General features: G+C 39.0%; 2 protein-coding genes across 3 annotated transcripts; one reads left to right on the forward strand and one right to left on the reverse strand.

Moving 5' to 3' along the window:
• Window positions 1-1337: 1337 nt before the first annotated feature.
• Window positions 1338-19612, forward strand: LOC122064084 (1-phosphatidylinositol-3-phosphate 5-kinase FAB1B-like). Its single transcript, XM_042627788.1, has 12 exons — window positions 1338-2503; window positions 2624-3332; window positions 3880-4587; window positions 8977-9130; window positions 9597-9941; window positions 10486-11391; window positions 11548-11879; window positions 13316-13439; window positions 13537-13707; window positions 14422-15981; window positions 16978-17244; window positions 19020-19612. Exons 2-12 carry the CDS (start codon window positions 2704-2706, stop codon window positions 19344-19346), a joined length of 5523 nt encoding a protein of 1840 aa, XP_042483722.1. The 5' UTR covers window positions 1338-2503; window positions 2624-2703; the 3' UTR covers window positions 19347-19612.
• Window positions 19613-22507: 2895 nt separating this feature from the next.
• LOC122064085 lies at window positions 22508-23446 on the reverse strand. 2 transcript variants are annotated; one of them, XM_042627789.1, is made up of 3 exons: window positions 23134-23446; window positions 22894-23016; window positions 22508-22770 (listed from the first exon to the last, which is right to left on the reverse strand). In XM_042627789.1, the coding sequence occupies exons 1-3, from the start codon at window positions 23284-23286 to the stop codon at window positions 22675-22677; spliced, it is 372 nt and encodes a 123-aa protein (XP_042483723.1). In that variant the 5' UTR covers window positions 23287-23446; the 3' UTR covers window positions 22508-22674. The 2 variants fall into 2 exon arrangements, with proteins under 2 accessions (XP_042483723.1, XP_042483724.1); XM_042627790.1 differs by having other exon boundaries at window positions 22889-23016; window positions 23134-23444.
• Between the last annotated feature and the right edge of the window lie 1421 nt (window positions 23447-24867).

Raw genomic sequence — 24867 nt, forward strand, 5'->3', positions numbered from 1 at the left:
CATAAAGAAATTGAATATAAAATGAAAAAAAAAAAGGAGGTAGAAGAAATGTTGGAATATTTTAGGAAGTTTATTTTTTTTTTTTAATGGAATTGTAAGCAATAAGTAACTATACAATTTTTTTTTGTGTGTGTGTGTGTGTGTGTGTGTGTTAATCAAAGTGTCCGTGCCAGCTTATGTGTACCTCGATTAATCCTCGGGGGATTAAGTAAATTTTTTGAAAATCAAAACTAGTGGGTGTAAAATGATTCTTAGACCTATTTATATTGTGATTAAATTTTACTTAGTGGATATAAGTAATTTTCCCTATTTTATATATTTTTTTAAAGCATCCCTTATGATCATAATCGATAAAGAATCATCTCGGTTACTTAGAGCCAGCTTAATCTCCCTTAAGACTTAGTTTGGTTGTCAATAAATGAATAAATAAGAATTGGAAAAACAAAAATATGAATTTAAGGAGAGAGATAGATACATAAGTCAATCATTACATCATTATGTCATTTTATCATCATGAAGCAATGATTGGCCTGCGACTTTATCTCTCACCTCAATTTTTTTTTGTTTATATTTTTCTGTCCATTTATTGACAACCAAATTAAATCTAAATTATTACTTTTTTTTTTTGTTGGTAGAAATTACTCTTAAATTATCAAGTCATATATTGGGAGAAATAACAGTCTAGTTAGGCCTTGTAACATACCTTAATGCCTCTTTGAGTCTATGTGTTTCTCTATCCTTACTTCTTTCATATGAAATGATATATTTGCCCTAAAGGCTATGTTTAGTAATCAAGAAAAGAAAATAAAAGAAATTAATACAAAATATATAATAAAAAACAATTTTTTATGTATCTATTTTTCTCTTAAAATTCAGAACTTTTTTGATATTTTTTCTTTGATTAACCAACATAGCCGCCTAATTGTTAGAAAACGTGATGCGATGATTGCTTTTTTATCAATCTCCCTCTCTCAATTCAATATTTTTTTATTATATTTTAGATTTATTTCTTGACAACCAAACATCGTAAAGATATTGGAACGGGAGAGATCAAAGATCCTAAGATTCCGGAAAATGCAGTTGTGGTCTCAAACTCGGGGTGATTGCCACTTATAATGGCCCACCTTTATACTTCATCCAAAAGAGATTTTGTTTTCAGTTGCACGCTCCATCATCTAGTGGCATCTACTCTGTGTCTGATGACCTAAATTTACCATCTATTCTCCATTATTCAAACTGTCGTCTTTCTCATTTAAAATTCACACTGTTGATTTATATATTAAAATACGGGGTTGCTTTGTAAAAGCCTACGAGGGTCTTTTTCTCTGCCACAGGAAAAAGCAAAAAAGGCCAAAAAAAAAAAAAAAAAGAAGAAGCTCCGAACTGGAGAGAGAGAAGAAACCGGAGGAAGGGAAAAACTTCAAGAATTTCCAATCGCGTTTATTTATTTAATTTCTGGTAACAGTAATTATAGAATTTCCATTTTTCCTATTTATTGCAATACTTGGCGAAGATGCGAGAAATTGCAGGTGCCGGTTGAGTTCTCTTTCCTTTTAGTTCATTACTATTGTCTCTGTATTTGAGTTCACGTTTTTAGAAGGAGAACTACACGATCGATCGATCGATTTCGGGATCCATTATATTATTTCTAAAGGACCCCAATTGTTTTGTGAGTTGTCCTGCGGACCCATAGTTTACCTAGGTCGTTCACGGTGTCTATTCGAGGCTAAACCGTGTATGGTGCTTCTCATATTATTTTCTCGTGGAAATTGAAGAATTCTCGTTGCAGCTTTGATTGGAGTGATACGTAATTGGGATGAGATTTAGGGGAGACTTGGATGGATTATAGGGAAGGCGGTTTTCGTTCTACCTGATCTATCATCTCATTTCGGGGCTTCCGGTTGAGAATTGGATGCACTGGGACAGGCGATTGTCCTGGATTGTTGGTTTTCATCATTTGGATATTGAATCGATGCAAGGAAGCAGTTTGAATGCATGGTTGTTCGCATTCAGAATAGTTCCCTTCACAAAGAGTGATTGGTGATAAACTGTTTTGGATTCTTCTGGAGGTTGCGTCGTTTCTATTCCAAATAGATTAGGCGACGGAATTGGTATTTAAAATCAATATTGATCCTTCTCAGGATTTTGGTGTCCACAAAGGGGTTGTTTTCTGCGGCAGCTTGTGGTATTTCTAGGTCGTTTCCTTTTGGAACGCAAGTAGACATAGGTTCTGTTTCTACGATTTTATCCGGTCCTGGTGGTGGAAGAGTTATCAGAGCATTGAATTGGGTGCTTTCATGGGTGTTTCGATCTACGTATTTGTACAGGAAGCCTCGCGGGTCTCAGTTGGGGCTGCAGTTCTTGTATTTAGATTTGACTTCTAATTTGTGACGGACATAATTACTCTGAGTTTTAATCATCCCGTTCTTGGATCTGAATTTCTCTTTGGAGTTCAGCGTTTGATGTGGGGCTTTTTGCGCTATGGATTGGAGCATCAGAAACTGTAGGAACTTCTTTTATGACCTATTCCAGTGCAGATTTTTTGGTTAGGATTTGCTTCCTCTTGAAGCCTTTTTAATATTGAGCTTTTGGTTATTGAGTTTGCCATTGGATTTGATTTCAGCTGCACCATGTGGACGATTTAGCTTCAGCCGTGTCAAATGAACATTTCATGATGAATGGGGCTGGAAGGGTTGTTCGTCAATGGACACCCCCGATAAAAGGTTCTCCGAGTTAGTTGACATATTTAAAGCCTGGATCCCTCGGAGGACCGAGCCAGCTAATGTGTCGAGGGACTTTTGGATGCCCGACCATAGCTGTAGGGTATGCTACGAGTGTGACTCTCAATTCACTATCTTCAACCGTAAACATCATTGTCGCCTCTGTGGAAGAGTTTTCTGTTCAAAGTGCACGACAAACTCAGTTCCTGCCCCTTCTGATGAACAAAAGACACCCAGGGAGGAGTGGGAGAGGATCCGGGTCTGTAATTATTGCTTCAAACAATGGGAACAAGGGATAGTAGCTGTCAATAATGGGGTCCAAACATCCAGTCCCTGTCTCAGTCCTTCACCTTCAGCAACAAGTTTGGCCAGCCCCAAATCTAGTGCAACTGGGAACAGCAGCAATAGCACTGTTGTTTCGATGCCATACTCAACTGGACCTTATCAACTGGTGCCATACAGTTCGGGTCTCAGCCCTCTCAGCCCACGTCAATCATCTCAAATTGAACATTGTATAGACAAGCAAGACATAGTAGCACCTGAAAGGAGCATGGATCCTGTTGCGGAAAATGGGGATCAATCTCCCAATCAAGATGTATTTTGTATGAACAGGTATTCTTTAATCTTGCCTATTGTCGATGTCTCTTGAGTTCAATTGAGCGTACCTTGCAGGAGATACTCTCAAGTAAAAAAAATTAATAGCTACAAGGCATGCTTTATAAACATTCCCAATTGTCCTTCTGTTTCATCTATTTATGAATATGTTGTAATTAATAGCTGTGGAAGGATTCTATCACTGGTGAGTTCCTTGTACTCTGATGCCTAAGATTTTTCAACCCTCTGACTATGTGCTTGTTGGCCTAACCTGTTTTGTTTTTTTGTGCCTTCACCTTGTATCTATCTGCTTGGTACCCACAGAATTTTTCTGCAAATTGAGATGTACTTGTATACATTAGATTTTAATACTGTGATGGGTGATAAGGATTTTTTTTTTGCTTATTTCTCTATTCTTCTTCTCCTTTTTTTAAGATCTTTTGCATTGTTTCTTTATTCTTATATTTTGCTCCATATGAATTTTTTTTACCTCACGATTAATGTCGTTTTGGTTATAGATGCTTTTAATGAATTTCATTGTTTCCTGCTTATTCTTTGGTGTCAGGAGTGATGACGACGATGATGAATATGGCGTTTATCGATCTGATTCTGAAACCCGGCATTTTCCTCAGGCTGATGATTTTTGTGGTCCAGTTGAGTTTGATGAGATTGACAGTATATATGGGTCACATAAAGTGCATCCTGATGCAGAAAATACAAAGGGTATGAGCAGCTCTTTGATACATGATAGCTTAGATTCACAAAGGTTAGACGGAATGGAAAAACTGGGGGAAGAAGCAAAGGGACATGATCATTGTGATACAGAGACAGAGCCAGTAGATTTTGAGAATAATGGGCTGCTCTGGCTCCTTCCAGAGCCAGAAGATGAAGAGGATGAGAGGGAAGATGTGCAATTTGATGATGATAATGACGATGATGATAATGCTGCTACAGGAGAATGGGGTTATTTACGTTCTTCAAGCAGTTTTGGCGGTGGAGAGTACCGCACTAGGGACCGATCATGCGAAGAGCACCGGAAGGCAATGAAGAATGTGGTTGATGGGCATTTTAGGGCTTTGGTTGGTCAACTTTTGCAGGTCGAAAATCTACCTGTTGGTGAGGAAGATGACAATGAGAGTTGGTTGGAGATAATTACATCCTTGTCCTGGGAGGCTGCAACATTCCTCAAGCCAGATACAAGCAAGGGGGGAGGAATGGATCCTGGTGGATATGTGAAGGTCAAATGCATAGCTTGTGGGCGTCGCAGTGAAAGGTAAATTTTTGATAAATGGATGATGATTCATGTTAAATGCAGCTTGCCACCCTATTTTATATGCTTGATAATGCAAAACTAAACTCGGACCTGGGCATAGTTGGCACGGTGGCAAGGCGAACCAAGGGGGTGGAGTGTTGTCTAAGCGTTTAGGCGAGAAGGCGCACGCCTTGAGGCGAACAAGGCGACCAATTGTTATTTTTTATTTTTCCTATTTTATAACATTATTTAGTAAGCTATATATATCTTGTATCATAAAAAATCAAGATTAAGCAACATCAAGTCATTAAAAATCAACATGTAGCCATATTAAATCATAAAAAATTAACATTAAGTCATATTAAGTTATAAAAAATCAAAATTTAGAGAAATGCTCTGGTTCTATAACAAGTTTGACTGGTCAGATGATATTATTTTTACATGAGACTTTTTGTATCAGTTATAATATAAGACCAGTTTTCCAACAAGTCTAAGATTACTTAAATCTAAGTTGTAATGACAAAGTTATGCTCCGGTCAAACTTATTTTTAAGTGCGCGAATGCTGTTAAAATCGCCTGAATGAAAATAATTTTATGGATATCAAAACAAAAAATTATTTTACCGAACTTTTGGTTTTTAGCAATGTTTTAATATGATAGAATTTATAAAATTTTCATAATTGAGAAAAACTTTAGCATTTAAAAGTTGAAAATCGTCCCTATAACTAAAATCCAGTTTTTCTTCTTGGACTGGGGGGTTGACTTTTTATCTTTTTGGAATTTGATTTTTAAACTATTTTTATTGGATTCAAATAGGGGGTATTTGCTTATTTATGAATAATATCTTAAGTAAAGCATTTACTTAAATGATATTTGGCATAAATAAGTGCCAAAACACAAGGCGGTATGCAGTGCAATAAGGCGACTGTTGCCTAGGCCCCAGGCAAACCGCCTGGACGCCTTGGCGATGCCTTGACAACTATGGACCTGGGTAAATTCAGTGGGAGATTAGCTTGTGACACGATTGCAGGAAAAGAACCCAACCAGCATTCAGGAGAAAATCATTAAACAAACAAAAGCCGATCAGGTTAGGCTATAAGTCTGGCCGAAGGTCAATTATGGGCTGAAGAACAATTCTGCAAAGTTAGATCAGATTCTGATGGCCAGATTCTGAACTATGTAAAAACTGTACTTTAACAAGGAAACTGAAAACCAAGGATGAACAGAATTAGAGATCTGAAGGTTAGTGTTTTCAATCATAAATCAGAGGATGGTATATTATCAGGAATAATCAGATAACCAAGCAAGACTATCAAACTGAAATAAGATGAATTTAGATCAGAAACTGGAGTTTTAGGTCAAATAGACTCGAAGTAGGATTCTTATAAATTGATGGCAGAAACTTAATGGATCTGAATGGTAATAACAGAAACTATTCTTTAACAGAATCAGAACAATGAACAATGTTCTAAATTCAAATTTAAGAATGCAGAACAAAATACAGGATTTTGCAAGAAATTGACTTAGGCTACGAAAGCTAGAATTTGACACCCCAAGGGAGCTTGTAGATCAGCTCACAAACCTATTACTAAGACGCTTTAGCATGCTTTGTTGAAAAAAAAGAAGATTTGAAACTGACCTGATCTAGTAAAGGAATGAAGTAGAAAGTAAGATATGAATCAGTAATCACCTCCTGATCTAATAAAGGCATGAAGTAGAAAGAAAGATTTGAATCAGGAATCACCACCTGATCCTCAGAGTCGGCATCCCGCCAAGCCCCAGCTTAGAATCACCACTAAGCTTTCCTAAAACCGTCACCAGATTTCTACCGAATAACCACAATAGAGAGTGCTCTAAATCTACAAAACCAGAAGGCAAAGTCAGTTTCTTGTATTGAAAGGAGATCGAAATCTTCAAAGTGAAATTTCTTGAGAAGTGGAGGAGCAAATGGCTCCTTTGAGTTCTATTCCATGACAGATTAGGGAAATCCTAGTGATGAAATTGTTCTTTCCACATCATATTGTGCAAATTAATCTTTGGTGACGTGCTCTCACTACCTCTTTATTTGGCTATCATTATTTTATCTCTTTTGTTGATGATTATTCCTACACTACATGGATCTTTTTTGCCGAAACATAAATATGACGTCTATGATGCTTTCAAGATTTTTTATCAAATGATTTGCACTCGGTTTGATACTAAGATTAAAATTGTTTGTTCTGATAAAGGGGGGGGGGTGAGTACATGTATGGTAGACTCCAACACCTTTTTACTGATAATGGCATTATCCGTCAACTTGCTTGTCTTGATACATCCCAATAAAATGAGGTAGCTGAAAGGAAAAAATGCCATTTATTGGAAATCAATAGGAGTCTGCTATTTAGCATGCATGCCCGTGAGACCTTTTGGTCTGATGTGCTTCTTACTACTACCTTTTTAGTTTTTAATCAACTGTATGCCCACTAGTCTCCTTGGTTCTAAATCCTCCTTGAAAATTTTGTCACCTCAAACCTCTACTTTTTCTCTTCCTCTCAAGGTTTTTTTGGGTGTGTTTTTAATATGTCCATGTAATAAATCTGCTTGGACTAAGCTTGGCCCAAACGCCCTCGAATGGCTTTTCCTTGGGTATGCCCTTCTACCAAAGGCTACAAATGCTACCATCTCTCTTCCCAAAGGTGCCTTCTCTCCAAAGATGTCATCTTCTTTGAATTTGTGCCTTTTTTTACTCCTCATTAGCATCCTCTTTAGGGGGAGAAGAGTGGAAGTGAAGAATCTGCTAGTCTCACCCTCTCCTTTCACTTTTGCCTGTCTCTCCTTTCTTGCTTGATGTGGGGAAGCATAAGGAAGTGGATGTTGTTGATCACTCAGGGAGGTCTAGTAATGAGAAGGAGTTACTTGGGCATGCATAATAGGAATTTTTTTTTTTTTTTTTTTTTTTTTTTTTTTTTTTTTTTTTTTTTTTTTTTTAATAACTTGAACAAAAAAAGAATAGGACAACCTTGGTTCGCCTTGGTGCTGTGACGACTATGTTGTAATCGTTGTGAAAGACTGGGTTGATCGGTCTTCCATTCATCTAACCGGAGGTGAGGATAATGAGGCCACCTTCACTACCTTCTCTTGGTTGGCTTGGTTGTTTGCTAGGGTGTGGCTAGCTGAATAAAGCAGCTTCTTGACGTGGATGTAAATTTTCCTTCTCTTTAAAAGAAGTGGATCACAATGAATTAAAAAGAGATGTAATTGTGAATCTTATTGTACCGAACCATACCGTACCAGGCCTGCTGAGTGAACCGAGTTTTCCATAACACCGTATTGATGAGCCTACCAAGCTTAGATTGAACTGGAACAACTCCTTTGATTAGTCCTATTGGCAAAGAGTAAGTACCCGAACCAGTGTCAGCCAACGAAAGAGCATCTCCCGTCTTTTCTCACAAAGCAGCATACCCGTTTTTTCCAGAACCAGAAGGTAATGCTGTTTCATCCGCAGAATCCTAATCATTTTCTGAATCTCAAGACAGAGATGAAACAAAGTCTCCTATAATCCGGAAAGCTCAAATGGATCAAGGTAGATCAGGAATGACTTTATGATTCTTCCATAGTTGTCATGTCATCTAGGCGACACAAGGAGTTGGAGGGGGCCAGACACAAGGTGACACCAACAAGGCTTCCAAGGCTTCCAAGGTGCCTGGACGCCTAGTTATCACCTTAACAACCATAGATTCTTTAGAAGGAAAATCACTCCCTTTCATCCACCCCAACATGATCTTAGTCCTTCTGTCAACCGTCATTAATCAATATAATCTTTGACACAGGAGATTTTGCAGGGAAATGTCGAATGGTGATGTCCCAAATCCTTAGCCCCTCTTGCGGTGTGTCCAATATGGTAGTGGACAACTTCTCTAACATGAGACATTTGTATTCTTCACATAAGAAATACATTTTGGATGTGAAAAAGGGTTCTGTGTATTAGTATTTTTTTTTTTCCTTTCAAAACCTTAGCTGTTCATCCCCAACCCCAAGGGCCATCAAGAAAGTCAAGTGGTAATCTGTACTGCTGTAATGATATTGATGTAAAGACTTGAGAAATAAAAGTGACATGTGCGGAAATGAATCGAACAATATAATCCTTTTACCAGATCTAATTGTGGTCAAGAACATAACGTACATATGGTTCATTTAAGTGAATAATTGTACTTGCAGAGTTGATGTATCTTAATTCTGCATGTATATAATTATGTTATTTTCTGAGTTTTGAACTACCTGGTTGTGTTTCTCACTTGAATTGCAATTGGATGCCATAGTCTTTCAGATTTATCAATGGACCATCATCTTTCTGAAAAATTATTTTATTGTTGCCACTGTCATTTTCAATGTTCTTTTTGCTAATGAAGCGTCTGATCTCATTTCTTTTAGTATGGTGGTCAAAGGAGTTGTTTGTAAGAAAAATGTGGCACATCGGAGAATGGGATCAAAATTTGAGAAGCCACGTTTTCTAATCCTTGGAGGAGCTCTTGAGTACCAGCGGGTTTCGAATCTCCTCTCAAGTTTTGACACTCTTTTGCAGCAGGTTTCGATCATTTATCTTACTTTTCATTTTCTTTAAATTTGTGCACTTGATAGTGGAAGTACGGTGATCATGTTGACATACATTGTTGTTGCCCTTAACAGCTTGAGCTTTTGGGATAGTTACTTGTAATATGGTCTTAGAGCAGGGAGATCGAGTGTTCAATCCCTGCAAAGTGCAACCGGGTTTCCTGAAACTTTCTCCCTTTGGAGCCACATGGTGGTGTGTGTGAGCGTGTCACACGTGGGGCTGTGCATGTACGGACCTGCATGTGCAGGCTTTTTTGTTTTACAATGTTGTTGCCGCTTTGAGTTGTTGGGATAAGCAGTTGTAACAGCTCATGCAGGAGACTATCCCACTCTCTTGGAATCTCTCTTCAGTTTCCATATTTAGGCAATTATTGCTTGCTATTTGTCAAGATATATAATCTTTCCTTGACTTTGTTTTCTCATGGCTTTTACATCTTTAGGAAATGGACCACTTGAAGATGGCAGTTGCAAAGATAGATGCTCACCACCCTAATGTCCTTTTAGTAGAGAAGTCAGTCTCCCGTTTTGCTCAAGAGTACCTTCTTGCCAAAGACATATCACTTGTTCTCAATATTAAGAGGCCGCTGTTAGAGCGTATAGCCCGTTGCACAGGTGCACAAATTGTCCCTTCGATTGATCATCTCTCCTCGCAGAAGCTGGGTTATTGTGATACATTCCATGTGGAGAAGTTACTTGAAGAGCATGGAAGTGCCGGACAGGGTGGGAAGAAATTGGTGAAGACATTAATGTTCTTTGAAGGCTGTCCAAAGCCATTGGGTTGTACTGTAAGCCTCACACAACTTTAGCCCCAATTAGATCTATTTTGGTTTGGGTCGTTCAAAGTTTAGGTCATACTGACCGCAATATTTCTACAAACGGCGTATTATTGGTTCAAAATCTTGGTAATTTGAAATGACATATTATGTGACACTGCACTGGTGGATGCTGAGACCACCACTTCATGTAGCTCATAGCTTACCTGGGTGATCTTCACTTCAATAATCAAGTTAATTGTGAACTTTAGAAAGTTAGTGTTGCAAAATTCAGTCAAAAAGTCCCTAGATGGATCAGTAAAACATTGATTGGACAGTTGTTGAAGGTGTTCTCCTAGGTCATGCACATCTTGTGGCTGGTACAACTGCCTTTTTGTGCACCATGTGTTTTGGCATGCCATCTATAAACATTTGTCCACCATTAAGAAAAATTGTAGACCTTTCAGTCCACCTGTTGATTGCATCATCTAGCATTTTGATATATGTCTGAAGTGGTAATTTGAAGATGAAAACTGTGTAAGAGCACTAACATGATATTTGCTTTTGTTTGTTTTAGATTTTGCTCAAGGGTGCTAACGGGAATGAGTTGAAGAAAGTGAAGCATGTAGTCCAGTATGGTATCTTTGCTGCATATCACTTGGCCTTAGAGACATCTTTTCTTGCTGATGAAGGTGCTTCTCTGCCAGAACTTCCACTGAAATCACCAATAACTGTTGCACTTCCCGACAAGCCATCCAATATAGATAGGTCCATTTCCACAATACCAGGTTTCATGGTTCCTTCTGCCGGTCGGTTTGAGGAACCTCAACCTACTAATGAATTACAAAGATCTGACAGGGTCCCATCGTCAGGTCTAACTCCACCAAACTCCAACGTCTCCATTAGCAAAACTGAAAAGGAAAAGGCCCTATTTTCTTGTTCGCCTGAAGGCCCCAACTCCCATTATACAGGACCTGCTAGTGCCATCAACTCTGTTGTTTCTGTCCCTTCCTTGTCCCCTTCAGGACAGAGCCAAACCAAGCCTTCCCTAAATCATGCACTAGAGAATAGAACGGAAGTTGGGATGGAAGAAACTTTTGAGGCCAAAGCTTCATCAGCCAACAGAGGCCAAGTTGTTGTGAATGATAATCTTGTTACTAGTGGTTTTGGAGCTCTGGAGTCCTTGGGGAAAGGTGGGATTGTAGTTAATGATACTGTTATTCATCATGACACCATGGTTGGGAATCAACCTGGTGCTTCAAGGTTGGCATCGTTGCATCGAGATGGCCTTGAGGAGCAGGTATCTTCTAAGGAAGAGTTTCCTCCATCCCCTTCTGACCATCAGAGCATTTTGGTCTCTTTATCAACCCGGTGTGTGTGGAAGGGGACTGTTTGTGAACGAGCCCATCTCTTCCGTATCAAGTACTATGGTAGCTTTGACAAGCCTTTGGGGCGTTTTTTACGAGATCATTTATTTGATCAGGTCATCATCTGAATCCTTTTCTTCTCTTCCTTCACTCATTGTCTCATTCATTCATCTGAATCCTTTTCTTTTTACGAGATCATTCATTTTCTTATTCCCACCCCAACCATAAAAAAAAAAGGCACTTTTAACATTGAGTGGGATTGTCTTTCTCAGAGTTACTGCTGCCGTTTATGTGAGATGCCATCAGAAGCACATGTCCATTGTTATACTCATCGACAAGGCAGCCTCACGATTTCTGTTAAGAAGCTCCCAGAGTTATCTTTGCCAGGGGAACGAGAAGGCAAGATCTGGATGTGGCACAGGTGCCTCCGGTGTCCGAGGACCAACGGTTTTCCTCCGGCAACTCGGAGAGTAGTGATGTCTGATGCTGCTTGGGGTCTATCCTTTGGGAAATTTTTGGAACTTAGTTTTTCCAACCATGCTGCTGCAAGCAGGGTGGCTAGCTGTGGTCATTCTCTGCACAGAGATTGTCTCCGGTTCTATGGGTATGCTTTATTCTTTATCAAGTGATATCTTTGTATGGTAAATATGTGCTGTGTCACTGAGGAGATTTCATTGGTTTAAGATTAATGAGGTTGATTGATTTCAACATCCAAGTTTAACAAGTTTTGATTGGTCAAATTTTTTTATGACATGATTCTTCAAATTACTTAACCGTTTAAAAAATGTGTTACAGAGCGTAACCTAAGTAATCAAATATTAATAAAGTGAATAATACTTGGTTAATAATAAGATTACATGATATATAATAATAATAAGGTATTATAAGGTTTCCTTCATTACCCAGATTGGATGCTTCCTTCACAGGGAGTTACTTATGCCACATGGAGTTCTGATTTGATCATTCTATCCACTGGATCGACCACACGTCGTCTAATTTTGTGGCTCATCTCATATGCTCACCATGCATTGGACTCTTGCCCTAATTTTTAGTGGTAAAACCAAAATCTGTCACATTGCGGATGGAGCTTCGCATGGAGAATTTGTTTCCTCCAACAATTTCCATTTTTAAGTAGTTTGAGTGTTGACCCAGTAGGACAGTTTTTTTGGCATAGCCAAATTATCTGGAAAGCGAGGGTCATCCTTGTTATGTATTTACTATTCATTGCCATGTCAGTTGGATAGTTATGTTAACCTCATTTGCTAGATGCCCAAGATTCTGGCCCTTTGATATGCCTGAGAAGGTAGATACAAATTGCTAATGAGACTGGTTGTGCTCCACTAATGATGTATATTTTTCTGATATCCTTGGATTGAGGGATGGATCCATCCTAGACAATCCCGAGCTATAGCTGAAACAGCCAATATTTGCCCACTCCTTGAAGGGAAATCAGTGGTATCTTGCAGTATCTGTTGGATTGGTTGTGGCCAACCCTTTAGGCACTATTTGTTTCACGGAGAAAAGTGGAAAAGGTAAAAGGGGTGGGAAACTTGTACTTGTTTCCCACAAACTACTACAAATATGAGTGTTTGGATAAGTGGGGTGGGAAACTTGCCAAACAAGGTCATGTAATGCAATAATTGTTGTTTACTGATGTGGCAGCTAACTTTTGCCACCCCATTCACTTCCGAAGTCGGACTTCATGGAAATTTTGTTTTGTGTCTTATCTCTCTACTCTTCCTATTTCCTCTCTTTCCCTTAGAATTCCACCTCACTTCCATTTCCTTTCTTTCCCATAGAGGTGGACCTCACTAAAACTTATATATACCATTATTTCCTTTCCTTGTCAACCCAACCCACATCATGTGAGACCCACCCTCACAAGTTTTCCCCTCCTTTTTATCTGTCAAACAAACGGGGTGTTAGTTAACTCGGTTGATATGGCTGTTATGATTCCAATACCTAAATAACTATATCCATGTGTATAGCTACGTGCTCTCTCTCTCTCTCACACACACACACCTGCTCTTATATCTGCAGGTACGGGAGAATGGTCGCTTGCTTTCGTTACGCTTCGATTGATGTTCATTCTGTCTACCTTCCACCCCCAAAACTTGATTTTAACTGTGAAAATCAGGAGTGGATACAGAAAGAAGCAAATGAGGTTGAATGATCAAGCCAATTTGGAAGATTCTTTTTGATTGAAGTTTATTACTATATGTGACCCATGGTAATTGATTTTTTGATTTTGTGTGTAACAGGTGGTTGATAGGGCAGAACTTCTATTTACTGAAGTACTCAATGCTCTTTGTCAGATTGCAGAGAAACGTTCAGGTGCTGGGTCAGTTAGCAACAACTTGAAAGCACCTGAATCAAGACGCTGCATTTCTGAACTAGAGGGAATGTTACGAAAGGAGAAGGCAGAATTTGAGGTTGTGCCTTATGATTTCTGTTTGTTTTCCTACTGAGTTAAGACTTCATTTTATAAGACATAAATTTGCAAACTTGACACCATCTTTTCTATCTGGGGCTATTGTGCATTAGTCTATCAGCGGGTGAGCTGTTGGATGCACTACAAATCCTAGTAACATGTATGGGTTGATTTCAGCTTTCCATTTGAGTGGAAGAAAGAACGAGACTCATGATGAAAGTTGAAAAGTGTTATCTAATAATGGATATTCGTAGGATGTCTAATATGATCTGTGAGTCATTTTCTATTCTAGAGTTGGCTGACAAACTAACTGCATTTCCACGATTGATGCACTTGTGGACCTTGTTTACCATAAGGGGCAATTCACGCCATATAAGGGTCCCTTCTTTGCTCCTGTTTGACTGTATGTGCATGCAAGTGCAAACGTACATCCCCCCCCCCCCCCGCGACAATAAAAAGAAAGAAAAATCTTGACTTGTTTAAGTTTTCTGGTTCCCCTTGCCTTTTCTCTCTCTCTAAAAAGTAAAATCTAACCTGTAATTGCTTTAGTTTGTTGCTCCCCCTTCCTCTCTGTTTCTTCTGCTCCACACACCCCACCCACCCCCCCCCCAAAAAAAAAAAAAAAAACACTTTCTGGTTGGCATTTTCTTTTTAAGTATGGAAGAAACACATGTTTCAAGCATGCAGGTTCTGATTGTTTGTGAACATTATTCAGGAATCTCTCCAGAAAGCACTAAATAGGGAGCCTAAAAAAGGCCAACCTGTAATTAATATTCTTGAGATCAATTGGTTGCGGAGGCAGTTGCTATTTTATTCTTATGTCTGGGACCACCGCCTGATATATGCGTCCAGGTTAGACAACAGCAGCAATCAGGAAGGGTTGAACAGCTCCACGCAAAAACAGAAGGAGAAGCATTCAAGTAATACCGAGAAGCTTGTCGAAATGAATTTGTCTCCTAGGCCAGATGGTGGTTTTACAAGTATTGATTCGCTTGCAGATGTGGGGCCTGATGAAAGCCTTGGTAAAGGAGGTGAAATTGGTGAGGTCCCTAACCAGCCTGGCCTAGTTCCTCAATCAAATGACATTGATCAGGATCCAAATCACAAGATGGGGAACTTGGTTCACATTTCTGCTATCAGTAATCTTGGTAATCAATCTGATCCTTTGGAATCTGGAGTAGTTGTTCGAAGGGCTCTTTCAGAAGGGCATGTCCCTCTCATGGTAAATTTGTCAGACACCCTTGATGCGGCATGGACAGGTGAAAGTCATTCTGGAAGTATCACTCCGAAGGAGAATGGCTATGCATTTTCAGATGCAGCTATCGCAGATTTGTCAGTTGTGGTAGATACCGGATCAACAAGGTCTGCTTTGGAAGAGCAATTGGAAGACCAGGGTGGGGTTGAGCTAACCCGATCTATTGAGCATGCATTAACTATCAAGAGTCCTGACACTATGGAAGACTCTACAAGCTGGATAGGGATGCCTTTTTTGAACTTCTACCGATCTTTTAACAAGAACTCCTCTGGGAGTGCTCCAAAGCTTGATACTGTTAGCGAGTATAATCCTGTCTATATCTCATCTTTCCGGGAGTTGGAGCGTCAAGATGGGGCCAGGCTGCTTCTGCCTGTGGGTGTCAACGACACTGTTGTGCCAGTTTATGATGATGAACCCACAAGTATTATCGCATATGCTCTGGTCTCACCTGATTACCATCTCCAGATATCCAATGACTGGGAAAGACCAACTGATGGTGGAGAGTCTTCAGTTTCACTACCAGTTTTTGATTCGGTAAATCTTCACTCACTTCATTCCTTTGATGAGACGCCCACTGAATATTTAAGAAGCCTTCGGTCTACAGATGATAGCATCTTATCCATGTCAGGCTCTCGCAGTTCCTTGGCTTTGGACCCACTCTTGTATACAAAGGCATTGCATGTCAGGGTTTCTTTCACCGACGATGGTCCTCTTGGAAGGGTGAAGTATACTGTGACTTGTTACTATGCAAAGAGGTTTGAGGCCTTGAGGAGGATATGCTGTCCATCTGAGTTGGACTTCATAAGGTCTCTCAGTCATTGTAAGAAATGGGGGGCCCAGGGAGGAAAGAGCAATGTATTCTTTGCAAAAACCTTGGATGATAGGTTTATCATCAAACAGGTTACAAAGACAGAGCTGGAATCTTTCATCAAGTTTGCTCCAGAATATTTCAAGTACCTCTCTGAATCGATTGGCTCAGGGTGCCCCACTTGTCTGGCAAAGATTCTTGGGATTTATCAGGTACAACCTTCCCATTTTTGTTCAACTCATCACAGTTTTCAAATTTATTTTTGACTCTCTTGAGATATGTCTTCCACCTTTAATAAGGCTTCTATATATGATCAGCTTTCTTTTTTGATGGCTTGGTTTTTTTGGGTTTAGGAAAACCTATCCGCCTAGATCCATGAAGGCCTGCATTCCTAGCATTGCTTTTGTGACCTATTAGATCTTGTTCTGTGTTGTTTCTGATGAATTGAGTATAAAAACGTTATCCAGAACAAGAAATGGTTTCTTCTTCAAAATGGCTGAAAATTTCAACGCTATCTAGAACAAGAAATTGTATCCTTTGGAATGCCTGAAGATTCAACCAACTTCAATTTCCTGCTCTCTATAAATCAAAGAGGTCTCAGATCTAGCCTGGATATTTCCTGTGGCAACAGTCACCAACCATTTCTCTGAATAGATGTTTCTTCCAAATTCACCATTTGAACCAGGAAGGTTTTATTTTTTATTTTTTCATGGTTCCATCCCTGTTCAACCTACGTACACTAGTATATAAAGTAGAATTTCAACTGCTGAGTGCTGACAACTCCGTGCACTTGTCTATACTCACTTCCTTTGCTGGATGCTTGAAGTGGCATCAAGTATTGTGATGTGGGTTCTTCTTATTAAATGTCAATATCACCATGGAGCCCATGTACAAAGGCTTCTTGGCATGCAAGTGTGTCTCACCAAGGAAAGGGTTGATTTAATTGGGTGAAATATTCTCTCTCGTCATTCTTGTCAAATTGTAAACATGTTTTCTACCTCCTGAAAGAATATATCGAATTGCAATGTTACAACCATAAAATGGGATTGGATTTTTGTCCAGAGAGAAAGCCTTCTAGGCTGTGCTCTATCACATTGATCTGAGGGCATGCATTTTTGTTTGAAATTTAATTGATTCCTTTTCTTTTTCCTAGTTTTCACATTCTTAGCCTTTCAGAGCCTAATTTTTGTTCTTGGTGTTATGTGAAGGTTATGTCAAAGCACATTAAGGGTGGGAAGGAATCCAGGATGGATGTTCTAGTTATGGAGAATCTTCTGTTTGGCCGGAATGTTACAAGACTCTATGATCTCAAAGGATCTTCTCGGTCACGGTATAATCCGGATTCTAGTGGGAGCAATAAAGTTTTGCTGGATCAGAATCTGATTGAAGCTATGCCTACTTCTCCAATTTTTGTGGGAAACAAGGCTAAGCGGGTGCTTGAGAGAGCTGTCTGGAATGATACTGCTTTTCTTGCGGTAAGCCTAAGTAACTAATGGACTTAGAGGTTGAGAAGTTCAAGGACTAACATAACCAATTCACAAATCAGGACTTTGTTGCAATAGTTAATTTTGGGATCAAGGATCGAGGGATTTGTATGAGTGCTTAGTAATGCCTATCTGGAAGACTGACCTAAACATGGGATTGGCAAATCCAATGAGGATCTGCCTGAAACTGTCTTGATTGAGATTGACCAGTCAGGATGAGGATAGGCCAATCCTTGAACCTTGATAGGGGTGTCTGTGTGGTCATGCATTTCATTGAATTGGAATTTAGAAGGGTCTGTGGTCAACAGCTTGTTTTCAACCAGGACATGCAGGGGGTGGCATTTGCATGGATACATTATCCAAACTAATGACTTACAGGATGACTGTGATCCTGTTCAGATTTCTTGGGTTGAGGGGAGTAGAGTGTTTGGGGTTGCACGAAAAGCTTCCAGCACAAAGGTAAAAGAATTTTCTTGGGTGCGTTTGTGAGTACAGCCCCTTAATGTCCTCTTTCTTGCTGGTGAACTGATGGCTACTTCCTGCACATATGCTGAACCTCAGGAAATCCAAACTGATCATGGCCTATCTACAGAGACACCATAATCACGTGAGACCAGAAAACAGTTTTGATGGCCAGGAAACCTGTTGGTAGTGATGATTTAAACGAGGTTGATTTTTGTAGTTATCAGTTCTGGTCCATTAAATGGTGTTCAGCCTATTTTAATTACACACTGCACTTGGTAGGGTGTCATGGAATGGAATGTAAGGCAATTCTCCCAGGAATCTGAGAAAAGGTGACTTACATTTCCATCTCCTAGCCTGTGCTTGGAGACCACATGGAATGAAAACATTTCATTTGGATTTCCGTAGTGTTTTGAGTATGAGTTCATTAATTGAGATGGCATCATCTTGGAAATTTGATTAGGTTAAATGAATTCTGAACTTTAAAATAAGTATAATTTCTTGTTTTTTCTAGTTAAATGTTAATGACACAAGATGACTTCATTTTGAATGTTGAATTTTGCTCACTCAAATGCTATGAAAAACTTAATTGAAATGAGTTTGTCCCATCTGGTTTCCAAATGCAGTCTATGTATCAGAAAAAGAAAATGAGTTTATTTCCATTGGTCATGTATTAAGTGATAATTGTGCATTAGGGAGGTGGTAACACAAGCCCAGCCGGCCTTGGTGCTACAGCCTTGCCCATGAGCTACCATGTGGCAGTTCTTTTGACACTGAAATTTGGGGTATAGGTAGGCCACATGGCCCTCGTTTTATCTGTTAAGTTTCAGCCCCGAGTCCCCCACATGGCAAAAAATAGGTCGAAAGTTCAATTGTAGGAGGAGCTAGACAGAATTACTGCTGTTGGTACAATTAAAAAAGCCTGGTACAATGTGGGTATTGTGGTTGAGTATTTTTTTTTGTGGGGGGGGGGTATTGTGGTTTGAGTTGGAGCATCACATTTTATACATGGCTAATCCAGAGGACCCTATCTATCCAACAGTTGGAATTTGTGGGTTGTGCCAAGTTGGTGCAATGATACAGTTTGCATTTTAGTTTTAGAGATCATATTGACATGCTTCTGTAACTTTCTCTTGTGTTTATATCCTTGATTGACATGTTTCTATAACTTTTTCTTGTTTCTATATCCTTGATTGACATGCTTCTCAAGAAAAAAGAAAAATAGAAGAGAGATTCTCTGCATTAGTAGAAACAATGGCTTTCTTGTATATTCTAATAAAAGATTTACATTGAAATTATGGCAGTCCATTGATGTAATGGATTACTCGCTACTGGTGGGGGTGGATGAGGAGAAGAATGAGCTTGTTCTTGGGATCATTGATTTTGTGAGGCAGTACACATGGGACAAGCATCTGGAGACATGGGTGAAGGCTTCGGGCATCCTTGGTGGGCCAAAGAACTCATCTCCAACTGTAATATCACCCAAGCAATACAAGAAACGGTTCAGGAAAGCAATGTCTGCTTATTTCCTTATGGTACCAGATCAGTGGTCCTCACCAACCATCGCTCCCAGTGGATCCCAGTCTGACCTTGTTGAAGATAATACGCAAGGTGTGACCTCCATCGACTGACTGACTGAAACAGTGGGTGGCCTGTATATGCGAGAGATCTATGCTGGGTATCAATACCTTTTTTTGGGGTAGTGCCCTTATTTTATGGGCCCTATCCTTTTTGTTTCTTTTCACTTTTGTAATTGGGATGCCGGATGGTGTCCTAATTCTTATTCTTATTCTTATTCGTATTCCTATAAAGGCAACAAATAGTGTTAGAATGGGTGGCTTCTCCGTGAATGTACATTGTATAATTGCAGCATATATGAGTATTACCCTTTTGTTCATGGTTTTTGACTGTAATCAGACATTGATTCTTCTGGCATTGTAGCTAGTCTTTGACTGTAAATTATCTACTGTATAGAAAATATCTTTCTGTCAATTCGGGCTCTGCCCTATCTGTAAATCTGGGCCTGAAACAAATGGTTCATTGTGAGCTTTTGAGATTGTTGTAGCCGAAGGGCGTCTTGCGGCTGATAGCTCCGCACAACAACCGATTTATGATCCTCTCATCATATCTGATGTTTTGTTATTCTATGGTGGCCAGCCGTGTCGCTGTTATTTGTAACTGCCATATATTGACATGGTTCAGGTTTTTCTGCCTCCTTCTCAATGGCTGTAGCGATTGAAGATGTGCTACTTCTTGCGCATATAGAAGCAGAATTTCCAGTATGTGGTTCTTTCATCGGACTGTCAATCTGTGGTGTTGCAGGCATAAATCAAATGTCTACAAATTTGTTGGTGGAGGAGGATATTTCTTCTTTATTAGTTTTTCGTTTTTACCCTGTATTGTTTTGTTACATTCCTTGTCGCTTCAATGGCGAGGTTGACACTTATAGCTTCCTATGATTCTTCTTTGTTGTTAACTCGGGTTTCGTGGTTGAGTCAGCTGAACCCTCCTGATAAAGAGTATCAGGAGAAAAGGAAGCCTTTAAATCTCGCGCGTCTTTTTCACTCACACTATATAGCATTCTAGCACCTCCTAGTACAAGAGTGAGGCCAAGTGACAGCAAAGTGAGTTGTATGATTCAACATGAGGCCTTGAGAAAGGATCAAGTTTTGCTTCAGCCACCTTCCGATGGCGTTCATAAGGTATATTATATATACGAAAACAATGAGATTGATACCATCGCTGGCTGTACAGTTCTTTCACCGTTAAAAGATAACTTTTCCCCTCGAAGAATATAAAAAATCACAAGAGTTTCGTCATAAGGAAACCACCTTTGGCTTTGAGTGGGAGCCTCAAATCGATTGAGTCAATGGGGAACAAGAAGATGCCGGCCAGGTGGTGAGGTGATATAGCCTTATCTTCTGGTTCACTTTGTCAAGCCAAAAAACTTGATCCAATCAATCATCGTCCCATCAATAGTTCTTCCTATATGGAAAGGAAGAAGGAACCAACCGCAAAGGAGTGAATTGAGATACATATTGAGTGCTTGCCACGAATTATCAATCAACAACTTAAGCTTTGATTTCTTCCTTTTGTGTTTGCCAAAAGCGTTTCAGTTTCTAGTGGGGGGATGATGATTCGGTTAAGTCCCCATTTGAAAGATTAATAACACCTTTAACGAACGGATTAAACTATGAAGAAAGAAATTAGACAACTTAAAAAATGTTTTCTTTTTGGGATACTAAAGGAAAATGAGTTCATATATGATTTTTCCTCTTGATAGGTCTACGGTATTTATTACTAATTGTGATCTTAATCTATTACCTTTGTTTGAAAAGGTAAAGTAGGCATTATATGAATTCTCATTGGATTCCGGAAGTTGTTTTTTTTTCTTTTAGTTTTTATTTGTTGTTGTTGTTGTTGTTGGGGTGTGTCAAGCATTGGCTGTCCCTGCCGGCCCTAGCTGAATCAGATAACATGAAGGTTATATCTTCAATTACCAAAACAGAGAAAACCTCAGTTCGACTCAATATTGTTCCAATCGTCCAAGATATAATCTGTGTAGCAGCTGTTTTTCATTCTGTTTATTTCTCTTGTATTTCCAGGACTACCAATGAAATTGCTGATAGCCTGGTGGAATGCTTTGTCGATTTCATATAAGACAGAGTGGCCGCAATTTAATCCTTGGCTTCATAAATTCTGTGTTCTGGAGGTCTTAGATCGTACACGATTTGTTTCTGAATGCATTTCCTTATTACTGGGGAAAAAAAAAAAAAAAACCATGAATTTTTCTAGCCTCTCATTTTGGGTTTCATTTGAAGGTATACTCTTGAAATTTCATCTTGAATTACCATATGATTTTCTTTTAGGGGTGGGAGGGAGGGTTTCTTTTGAAGGTATTGGATGCAAGTTCAGCAAAGTGGCACCAAAGTGCAAACACAAAAACTTATGCCAATTGGACAATCCAAACCTTTGAAAGAGAAGAATATACCATGATTCATAGGAGGATCCAACCCAAATCCTTAAACCATTGGGTGGAGAGTTCGTCAAATATATAAAATCACATAAAAACTTGAACTAACCGCCTTGGATGGCTGGTGCAGGCGGATGATTTCAAAGCAGATTTTCCATTCATTTGATAGAAAAGATTGCCAAAATTAGTGCTCTGCTGCCAAACTTATTCCAGTTCCAACATTTCAAATCAGATTGTGAGGATAACCAGAATAGTTTTCGGTATACCAATATTGATTCCATCCAAAATCTCTCATTGAATTGATCATTCAATGAGCATTTCGATATTATGCCTTGACGAGGACATGAACTTCCATTCTCTTCAATTTTGGTTCTGTCCTCGAAATCCAAAGAGCAACTAAACTCAACCATCAAAGGTTGAGGCTGATCGGCTAGGCAATGAAATTGTGAAAGGACGGACTCATCAGATCAATTGTTCCTGCATTTGTTAACTAAAAGCCAAAGCTTCATACAAACCCAATGTGATGCGAGACAGAAAGCAACACACACAAGCAAGGGATTGTAATTGCAGTGGGAATTCACTAAAGGAGTATACATCTATAACTCCCAATATCAACATAATCCAAATAATCCAATCGTATGACCCATAGTTAAGCTGTGAATTTTTCTTTGAACTTTCAGTGGGGAGAATTGTCTAAAGATATGGGTTTTTTCACATTTTTCTTTTTTTGCTCAGTTTCAACACTGCAGAGTCTCAAGTTGGGTTATAGCATATAAGTAGGAGAGAGAGAGAGAAAGAGAGAGAGAGAGAGAGAGAGAGTCATGAGACCTGTCTAATTTGGTTGACTTGAAGAGAAAATGGTGAAATATAGAAGGGGAAGGAGTTCTTTTAGCCTACAGTAACAGTGATGAAACCATGCCATGGTTGAACAGAATATATATATATATACAAGCCATCCATCTTTATGTTTCTTGTAAAGGGATATCTCAAAACCTTGTCAACACAGGGAAATCCATCAAACGTCTGTGACTATTTGAAAACAGTTTTGGTGTAGTAGAAGGAGATCCACGATTCCAAGTTGTCTGAACACAAAAAATTAATAAACCCAGTCATAACTTATAAATCAAAGCTCAAACAATTCCAAGAATTTGATAATTAACAATTACTAATTGAGACTGATCAATTGAAATAAATTTTAACCTTACGTAGTAAGCTGGTGTGTGAGTCTGCAGACAAGGACGTGGGCCTTCGTCAAATCCTTCACAGATTATCTCTCCACTGTCATCGTCTCTATAACAGACTATTCCCCTTGACTGATCCTCGAAAACCTGTGTGTAAGAAAGAACAATTCCAGATGAGATCTAAAACTCGATCTTGAATTTATCTTATCAAACAAGTAGTACTGAAGATAGTATATATTTGATGATCAGTTGATCCTGACAGACCTTGTTGGTTGGGGAGTATTTGATGATCTGAACAGAACGTGGTTTCTGGGCTGGAGACCCACTGTTGTGATGCATGAAGACCCTGCTTTTCGTAGAAGCTCTGACTGGACTAAACTGAATTATTGCTGGTGGGGAAGAGCTTTTCATAGCCATTGATGAACAAAGATTTTCAGGAAGAAGAAGAAGACAAGAACTTCTGCTAGTACTGTGTGTAACTGTTTCCCCGATGGGTTACCCTTTCTGTTTCTAAATGCACAAATTCAGAATTTCAGATGTTGTTGGTTTGTTTGATCATCGATGTCTAGTTGAAATTAATTATATATACATATATAAAGAAAGAAGTAACGGAGGTACAGCTTCATTGTCATCATCATCATCATCAAGGTGCATTCATTTCATACTTAAATTACTAATCTGATCTAATACATCATCAAAAAAAAGTTAAAAAAAATTACTGATCTAATAAGAGAAGTACGAATGTTAGTGGGGTCCCCTTTAATTTTATCTTATTAGGGTGGGGATTAGAGGGTTGGCGTGTTCTTAACTTTATCTTCTCCCATTTGGTGTCTGAGGTGTTATTCTAGTAGGTTATAATAAGTTATATAATGAGATGACTTTGCTCTCAATTATTAATGACAGAATTGTTATCTGCTTACTACTAATAATAAAAACTAATCATGATTTGTAAGGTAGGTCGTCTTTTCATATATTTTTTTAGACGTGATTATCATTTTTATGGGAAAAGAATCACCGCGACGCATAATTACTATTCGCTCTCTCACATTGGGTTACTTTATTATTTTTCACTCCCTACTCTAATTATATAGGCCCCATGTGATAATCCGGTTCTCTACTTCTCGATATTGATATTGGTGTGGTATGTAAATTCCTCTCCGCATTGGCATAGTAGGTAATCCTCTCCTTATTTTTATATTAGAGAAAAATTCATTTACCCAATGTCGTGTTGAGAGGCCTCCAACTAGGCCCATCTTCATTATGTCACATGGATGGATAAAGTGAATATTCCAACATTGGATAGAGAAGGCATACTTTGTATTAATCAAAGGGCCGAGTTTCCCTAAAGCCAATCAGTTCACTAATGGTCCATCTAGGCAACTCGAGAGGGGGAGGGGACAGGGGGCTCTCTACTCTGTGAGAAAATCGTCTGCAACCTCTGTACTAGTATAGTGAGCATTGGGTGGCTGGGAGCCTTTTAGGGCACGTGTCCAGATGTTCACCACACCTCACTATTCAGTGCAGAGGATGTGGACTCCTCTACTCTTCAATCGAGTGGTGGAGGAAAATTTCTCCCTCAAGCATATGTCAAATTTCATATTCAAATTCAAGCAGAGATTAACATTCCTCGCCCATATTTCTATTTTCCTGAATCCTTTTGCCACTGCTCGGTGCAAACTCTGTAAGATACTTCTGGCCTTTTGGTACCAACTCCCTTGAATACCATGCCTCACACAAACACAATAAAACTTGGATTTGAAAAGGATAATCAAAGCCCAACAACAATTACGAGAATTGGCATCCTTAGGTTGTGTTTGGTAATCATTCTGTTTCAGAACGTTTCATGTCAAGACAGAAATTTTTCGTTTCTGTGTCAAAATTCCGATTTGGAATGAAACTCATTTCTTGCTTTTTTTTTTATTTAAAAAAAAAAAAAAGAATCGTGGACACCAAACGGAAAATTCCGTTCTCTTATTTTCATAGAACGAAAAAATGCCA

The sequence above is a fragment of the Macadamia integrifolia genome, unplaced genomic scaffold (assembly GCF_013358625.1).
Source record: "Macadamia integrifolia cultivar HAES 741 unplaced genomic scaffold, SCU_Mint_v3 scaffold1515, whole genome shotgun sequence".
NCBI lineage: Eukaryota > Viridiplantae > Streptophyta > Magnoliopsida > Proteales > Proteaceae > Macadamia > Macadamia integrifolia.

Excerpts from the sequence above, each read along its gene's own strand:
- LOC122064084 (XM_042627788.1), top strand. The coding sequence starts at position 2,704 with ATGGACACCCCCGATAAAAGGTTCTCCGAGTTAGTTGACATATTTAAA. Across the intron at positions 3,333-3,879 it reads GATGTATTTTGTATGAACAG|GAGTGATGACGACGATGATG; the intron begins GTATTCTTTAAT and ends CTTTGGTGTCAG. Across the intron at positions 11,392-11,547 it reads GAGATCATTTATTTGATCAG|AGTTACTGCTGCCGTTTATG; the intron begins GTCATCATCTGA and ends TGTCTTTCTCAG.
- LOC122064085 (XM_042627789.1), bottom strand. The coding sequence starts at position 23,286 with ATGGCTATGAAAAGCTCTTCCCCACCAGCAATAATTCAGTTTAGTCCA. Across the intron at positions 23,017-23,133 it reads AATACTCCCCAACCAACAAG|GTTTTCGAGGATCAGTCAAG; the intron begins GTCTGTCAGGAT and ends TCTTACACACAG. Across the intron at positions 22,771-22,893 it reads CTCACACACCAGCTTACTAC|ACAACTTGGAATCGTGGATC; the intron begins GTAAGGTTAAAA and ends TTTTGTGTTCAG.